At 44.4% G+C, this 7,441-nt stretch overlaps 1 protein-coding gene across 1 annotated transcript; it reads right to left on the reverse strand.

Annotated features, from left to right (window-relative positions):
- Positions 1-294: 294 nt before the first annotated feature.
- On the reverse strand, positions 295-1,200 carry LOC119413714 (golgin subfamily A member 1). Its single transcript, XM_037680768.1, has 4 exons — positions 1,027-1,200; positions 887-946; positions 560-784; positions 295-441 (listed from the first exon to the last, which is right to left on the reverse strand). Exons 1-4 carry the CDS (start codon positions 1,198-1,200, stop codon positions 295-297), a joined length of 606 nt encoding a protein of 201 aa, XP_037536696.1.
- Positions 1,201-7,441: the final 6,241 nt, after the last annotated feature.

Consider the following 7,441-nt stretch of genomic DNA (forward strand, 5'->3'; position numbering starts at 1 on the left):
ATACTTTGGTTTGTTCTTCAGGCCTTGATTCATCTTGGCCTTAATGCTTCATTTATGTATATTTCTGAACTCTTTAAATAAATTGCGCTTCGTTTTGGAGAAACTTTCTCCCAGTTGTGAGTTGGGGACAGAGACAGAACTACAGTTTTGGAAATGTGAGTCCAGAACTCAGAGTGAACGTAACCTTTGCTCTTGTGGAAGAAAGAAACCACAGAAAATAAATCTTGATGTTTCAGAACTTGTTACTGCTGACAAACAGCAACTGAACATTTGGACCGAGCCTTCGACTGGACATCATTTAACTGGTTTGTTGAGGTGAAGACTGAACATAGTGAGCATTAAAGAAACACCGACCTTGTACTCCAGAGTCTGCTTCAGCATCTCCTCTTCTTCACGAGTGAAGTTCAGCAACACAGAAACAGCTCGGATGAGTTGATACGCCTGGCAGAGCAGAACACACACACAGTCAGTCTGTTGTGTAACACACACACACACAGTCAGTCTGTTGTGTAACACACACACACACACACACACACACACACACACACAGATGACTCACCTCAGCCTCTCTGGAGGACATGAACTTGAGGACGACGTGCTTCAGATACTCAAAGTTGATTTCTCTGGAGTCGTTGAGGTCTGAGGTGTTGGTCACTGTGGTGTTGGAGGTTGGGGGGCTCGGAGCGGACGCTGGGGGCGGGTCCGGATTAACACTCTCTTGTTTTTCTGACCTGCTTTCAGGTGACTTCTCCTTCCCTTCAGCTTCAGTGTCGGGCTTCAGTTTCTTGAAGAGAAGGGACAGACACAAGGCCACAGTGAAGGCCACGTTCAAACAAACATGAAGTCAGGCTCATGGTTCGAGGCTAAATTAAAATCAAGTTCTCACCAGCTCTTTCTGCAGAGTTCTCTTCAGCTCTGCCAGTCTCTGCTGCAGCTGCTTGATGGTCTGCAGAAACAGCACGTGGCTTTATGTTTGGGCATTTATTTGCACAGTTCTAGAAGAAGAGAAGGAAAACGATGTCTGACCCTGTTCTTGTCACCGAGCTGCTGCTCCAGCTCTCTGTTGACCCTCTGGAGGTGATCCAGGTCGTCCACGGTCACACTGCCGTTCTGATTCTCCTCACAAACCTCAGGGCTGTGAAGCTGTTCTGTTAGGGTTTCCACCTCCACCTCCAGGAAGGAAATCTGGACAACAAACATGAGAGAGGCTTCACATGTAAACAGTCCTGAACTTGGTCTTTATTAAACCGGAGCCAGGCTGAATGTCTCTGAACAGATTTAGTTTTCGGCAGCTCTGGTTCGGGTGTGTTGAAATGTTTAGCAGCGTGCTGACCCGCGCCTGGCAGCCGTCGAGCTGCTGCGTCTGAGCCAGCAGCTCCTCCCTCACGCTCCTCAGCTGCGACTCTTTGTGGAGCTCCGTCTGCTGCAGCTGACCCCTCAGCTGCTCAGCCTCCTCCTGCAGCCGGCGCACACAGTCCTGCCTACTCTGCACCTCTGCAACAACACAGCAAAAACACACACTTTTTATACACCATTACTTTTCATTTTTATTTAACTTTGATCAAAATATATATATAATTTACCAACTATGGCTAATAAGTTACAATTATGCAAGGATTAAATGTGACAAACTTAGAAAACAAAATCAGAATACTCCTTAAAACTAAAGGCCTACCATTCCTTGAAGTCACCCACCACCTTTATGCCACAGTTCAGTTTATTTATGTAGAACCAAGTCACAACAGAAGTCGTCTTAGGACACTGAACAGTTCAGACTAAGATGAGAGCAAATGATGGAAGTGTAGCTGTTTTGATATTACCTTAAATATGTTATAAACCATCTCTTGCAACAAAGTCCATGCTCAGTAATCCAGGTGTGCAATCCAACAATTTTCAGTCAGGTCATCTGGTTTTGAACCAGTTTGACATGACTGTCGACGAGGGAGAAGGCCAGTTCTGGAGGAGGAGGAGTGCCAAAGAGACCATCTTAGTATCAACATAACTGGTTTGTTCCACTTTGGAGTAAGTTGTTGAAGTCTTCTGGATGGAAGGTGAAACGTTTCAGCACAAAAAAAAAAAAAAACTGTCCAGATGACCTGACTGAAAAAGGCTGAATATCTCTTGCAATAATGTGAGATCTCAGACGTTAGAGCTCAGAGCAGGGTGGCCGGTCCATAAGGGCCCCATCTGAAAAATATTTCCCCCAAACAAAGTAGTTCCTCCTAATAAACATAAATTACTTGTTTAGCTTGCTGTGTACTGTTTTTTGTTCTGTGTATTTTTAAATTAAATTCAGAAATACTTTATTAATCCCAGAGATAAATTAAATGTTGTTGTAACTCATCATCCTGGTTTCATTAAAGAGTTGTTCTAGATGCTGATGGCTGTGGGCAGGAAGGATCTCTTGTAGCGGTCTGTCTTACAGCAGATCTGAAGAAATGCTGCACATTCCAACCGGTCCACCCAGACCTGGTGGGTCTCTTGGTCCCCACGGGCAGCAGGACCGCTCGAATTCCGGGCAGAACTTCTGAGCAATTGTCACTCCTCCCAGCAGCCTGCTGAGCCCCTCAGACAGCCAGCTGCAGGTGCCAAGAGATGATCTCGGTCCTCCCACTGTCACGAGTTGTACCTCCCACTAGGTCCAGGATCTCGGCGGTCACGCACTCGAGCACCGCCACCTAGGGTTGCATTTGGGCCTAATAAATCCGGCCCGGACCAACTCCGCAGCGGAGGTACATGTCACTGACTGCGTTCGTCAAGCGGATTGGAACATGTAAATGGACTGTACTTGTATAGCGCCTTTCTAACTGATCAAGATACTCAAAGCTCTTTACAACAATCTGTGCCTCATTTACCCATTCATACAGCTCTATACTAGATCTCTACAAAACTAATTGAACAAATCATTCTAAAGAGACTAATCAGAGCTTTACCACATTCAAACACTGATGGGACACACATCAGAGACTATGAGGGGTTCAGTGTCTGGCCCAGGGACACTTCAGCATGTGACTGCTGGTGGATTTGAACCCCCAACTCTTGCAATGGAGGACGACTGCTCTAACCACTCAGCCACAGTCGCCCCATGTGATGAGAACGGACAGCTCCAGTACAGTCTCAGTGGGGGAACAACCAATCCGCCCCGTGGACACGTTCAGCTGGTTTTAGTGCATCAATAACCACTGCTAACACTAAAGCCCCCAGTATACTCCCGTGTACGTCCGTACGCAGAGGTATGCGCGTACCGCAGGGCATGTTCGCGCAAAGCTAAATTTTTACGACCGCATACGCGGTGTTGCACAATAAACTGCCCGGTGACGGACTGTTTTGTATGCGACATAAATGTATTGAATTCCCCTTCTTCATCTCTGATCTGACCTTTTCTTTTGTTTTGTTTCCAAGAGGCAGTGATCTCCTCCTCCTCCTCTGTTGATGCCATGACTGAAATGGTGAGAAATGAAGGAATTTGTCACGAGAGAATTAAAATCAGATCCAGTGTGGCTGTGGGAGGGTCTGGAGATTTCCTGGTGGACTGGTCTGATGTGTGGGCTGCAGGGCAAGTGCTCCCTACTTTTAAAATTTTTTTAGATCTTTTTATTAACAACATATAAACACAAAACACCGCTGCGGCTGCCAGCTCTTTTTTTTTTTTTTTTTTTTTTTCGACCCGTCAATCAATCTAGTAGGCGTGTCAGCGAATGACCAATCGGCGACCTCAATTTGTCCTGAAATTAAACGCCCCTCGTCTGCGAAGCTGCTCTGCAGCTGCTCAGGGTGGACGCTCGAGCATGAAGTCTCAACCCTCCGCGTACGTACACGCGTACCTTCACGCGGACGGACGTACACAAGAGCATACTAGGGGCTTAAACTTGAGCTGAGCTCATCAAATGCAGGAAGGAAATGCAGCCAGAGGGACAAACAGGGGAGATAAAGACCGGGACATTTTCACCAACATGGTGGATCTTCTTAAACAAGCTATGTGGCTTTTATAAGGGTGTGGCTGCGACAGCTCAGTGGTCAGAGCTTCAGTGTCGAAATCCCGAGGTCGTGGGTTTGAGTCTCATTAGAGTTAAGGTGTTGAGCCATTCTCCAACATTTTTTAGATTTACTTCACAGAAGCTTTTTGCTCATTTACCTTTGTTAAATGAGCAAAATTAGTAATTCTGCAGAATTATTACTTCAAACCAAAAATGAGAAGCACAATCCAGAAAGCTGTGCACCCGTCTTTTTTATTTTATAGTTAAAATAAAAACTCCACGGTTTCAGGTGGAGGTGGGTGCAGGAGGCATCGCTTCTCTGATTATTAGAAAAGACCGTCTTCATGAGACACAACCTCGATCCACGGGAGGGAGACATGAGGCGACATTTTTGTGAAAAAATAAAAATACCGTAAATAAATATTAAACAACACATATCCTGTCTGTTTTTACTGAAAATGTAACGCAAATTGTAAATTATTTGTTGTTAGTGATCCAGGAAATGAATGTCTGTCCCACTAACATTTATGCTCAGGCTGCACTACTGCTGCTTCCACACCAATCTGTAAAACTCACAGCAATAGACATTATTGTGATGGCCAGTGTCAATCAATTAAGGCAGCGATTATGAACTGGGTTAGCTCCAAAAGGTAATAAGTTGTACATTACATTATTATTTCCTGAGAGTTTAAGAGTTTCACCATCGGCAGCGTGCAGTAACTAACAGAGAGAGTGTGTGTACCATTGCGCAGTGTGTTGACGTCCTCCTCCCTCTGTATTAGCTTGTCGCTGACAGCGGACAGTTCCTGCTGCGAGTTCTTCAGAGCTTCGCTCAGATCTCCAACCTGACATCAAGCACAAGCAACTTATTTCAGAACACAAGATCCACTTTCAAACAGATTTGCACCCAGCTCTGAAATTATTATTGCACTTAGAAGCTGCAAGTATGAGTTCAAAAGGACCAGTAAGTTTATGTACAGTCGTGAGAACCAACCTGCTACGTTTCAGTTTTAAGGTTTATCAAAACAGGATAATAAAACAAAAACAATGTCTGGATCTTTCCGTCTTAGAATCATAAAATACAGCAGCCGAGATGGTGTAGAGGTGGTACAGCAGCTGAGCTCGGACCAGAAAGTCGCAGTTCGACTCCCAGCCATTCCCACATGTCGTGGTGTCTCTGAGCAAGACACCTAATCCCCAACTGCTCCCCGGGTGTTTAAATATATGCCCACAGCTCCACCTGGGTGCATTTCAGGTGTGACAGGTTAAATGCAGAGAACTATTGTCATCATTGCATGGGAATATACAATGATGACAATCTCAGACTTCCCATCCCCCCTACAGCCTTAGACGAACAACTGATAATGTCATTATCTGAACCTAAACCCAAAATACTAAAACAAGGTGTGCATGCAGCACATTATACGATCGTCGACAAACAATTATACAGCAATCTATTGCAACGAACTCCTCCGAACTCCTTCCACACCCGAATTTTTGCCTGAGCTCCGCCCCTCTGTAGTGAACTAAGCCTCAGGTCAAATCTGGCCTTGAGGGCCTTCCTGGGACAGGAGCTGTATTTCATTGATTTGAGTCCAGAAACACAAAATTAAGTTCATCCAGAGACTTTCTAAGTGTGTCCTGCACTGATCAATTGAAAGAACACTCTCTTTTCTATTATCATTACTATTTTACAAATGTTTTGATAATCAAAGTGTGTTTAGTTCAAACCATTTTTAAATGTTGAAGTGAACTACTCAATTTAAATCAACTGTGAAACAGTATTAGTGATTTTTAATCCTCATTCAAAGTAGAAATCAAGTGAAAATGTGTTACAGAGTAATGATGCATCTTCTTGATCTTCTGTCTGAAATGAGCAAGTTGTGATGTTGGTCAAAGGTCAAGTTTCGGTCAACTGTAAGTTTACTGGAAAGAAATGTCATGTTTAACTTTTACAGAAAGATATTAGAGAATTGACTCCACGAAGTCTGGGTCCTTCAAAAACATTTTCTGTCTGTTCTTAAACAAACTTAATCTTTTTCCTTGACTTTTAATAACCTCTTACATCACTAAAACACACCCCTGTTCGATTGATCGACCAATCAGGAAGTTCTCAAAATGAACCGGAAACAGAACTCCTTAAAGGGTTCAACACTTCCTAGTTCAAGCAGAACGCTGGGAGAAGAACGCTGAGAGAATGCTGTGAGTTAGTTCCGAGAGCAGCAGAGTTCAGAATGCTGGAATGCAGAATGCTCAGAACAACTGCGACTAAGCTGAACGAGAGAAGTTCAGAGGAATTATGAAGAAGTCTGTTCTGGGATGATCTCACGACTCCGAACGGTTCCCTTCTATCCTTACGGAGACGCTGGAGAGCGTTTGAAGGCAACTCTACACCGAAGTCGGAATTATCCTCTGCCAAGGTAAAAGAGTCGATCTTCAACCGCAAAGTGTACCGTTGGTTAAGCTGGGTCCAGAAGGAGCGTGTTGTTCTGGTTATAACAGACAAATTCCCTCACCCATCTCTCTCAACTTAAACTTCAATTTCCATCTTTAAACTCTTCTATTTTGCTAGTAATTAATCCAGATATTTTCAGAAATGTCTGTTGTGAAGCAAAGGAAAACCATGGCCGTATGGTTTTCCTGACTGTAAAGCTTGCTAATTAATTATGTTGTTGTTGAAATCAAATTGCCAAATTAATGTAAATGTTTGATGTTAAACTTTGATTCTGTTAATAAATGACCGCATTCATTTGATGGGTCAAAGAAAATTAACGCCTCACGTTACATTTTAATTTCAATGCACGATATTATTCAGTCCAGAAAAATGAATGAATCCGTTTAATTTATGGATAATATATCACAGATATATGTCCTATTACACCTCTCTTCACCCGAGTGTCCAAGACATGTGGCCACAGATCAGATGAGACGACAACAAAGTCCATCATCAAACTGCAGCCTAGGGTGTCCTGGTGCCAAGAGCACATATGGACACCCTTATGCTTGAACATGGTGTTTGTTATGGACAATCCATGATGAGCACAGAAGTCCAATAACAGAACACCACTCGAGTTTCGATCAGGGGGGCCGTTCCTCCAAACCACACCCTTCCAGGTCTCACTGTCATTGCCCACATGAGCGTTGAAGGCCCCCAGCAGAACAAGGGAGTTCCCAGGAGGCGCACTCTCCAGTACCCCCTCCAAGGACTAACAAGGGTGGATAATCTGAGCTGCTGTTTGGTGCATAAGCACAAACAACAGTCAGAACCCGTCCCCCCACATGTAGGCGGAGGGAGGCCACCCTCTCGTTCACTGGGGTGAACCCCAACGAACAGGCACCAAGATGGGGGGCAACAAGTATGCCCACTCCTGCTCGGCGCCTCTCACCAGGAGTGGAAGAGTCTTTAATTGTTTTAATACTGATGATTATGGCATACAGCTCATGAAAACCCAAAATGCCTGTCC

Source organism: Nematolebias whitei, chromosome 8 (assembly GCF_014905685.2).
Source record: "Nematolebias whitei isolate Nwh7 chromosome 8, NemWhi1, whole genome shotgun sequence".
Classification (NCBI taxonomy): domain Eukaryota; kingdom Metazoa; phylum Chordata; class Actinopteri; order Cyprinodontiformes; family Rivulidae; genus Nematolebias; species Nematolebias whitei.

What these genes read in the sequence shown, in the direction of transcription:
- LOC119413714 (XM_037680768.1), bottom strand. Translation starts at nt 1,200, where the DNA reads ATGTTTGTTGTCCAGATTTCCTTCCTGGAGGTGGAGGTGGAAACCCTA. An exon ending in AGCTCGGTGACAAGAACAGG is followed by an intron (nt 947 to 1,026) that starts GTCAGACATCGT and finishes CTGTTTCTGCAG; the next exon opens with ACCATCAAGCAGCTGCAGCA. An exon ending in TGTCCTCCAGAGAGGCTGAG is followed by an intron (nt 442 to 559) that starts GTGAGTCATCTG and finishes CTGCTCTGCCAG; the next exon opens with GCGTATCAACTCATCCGAGC.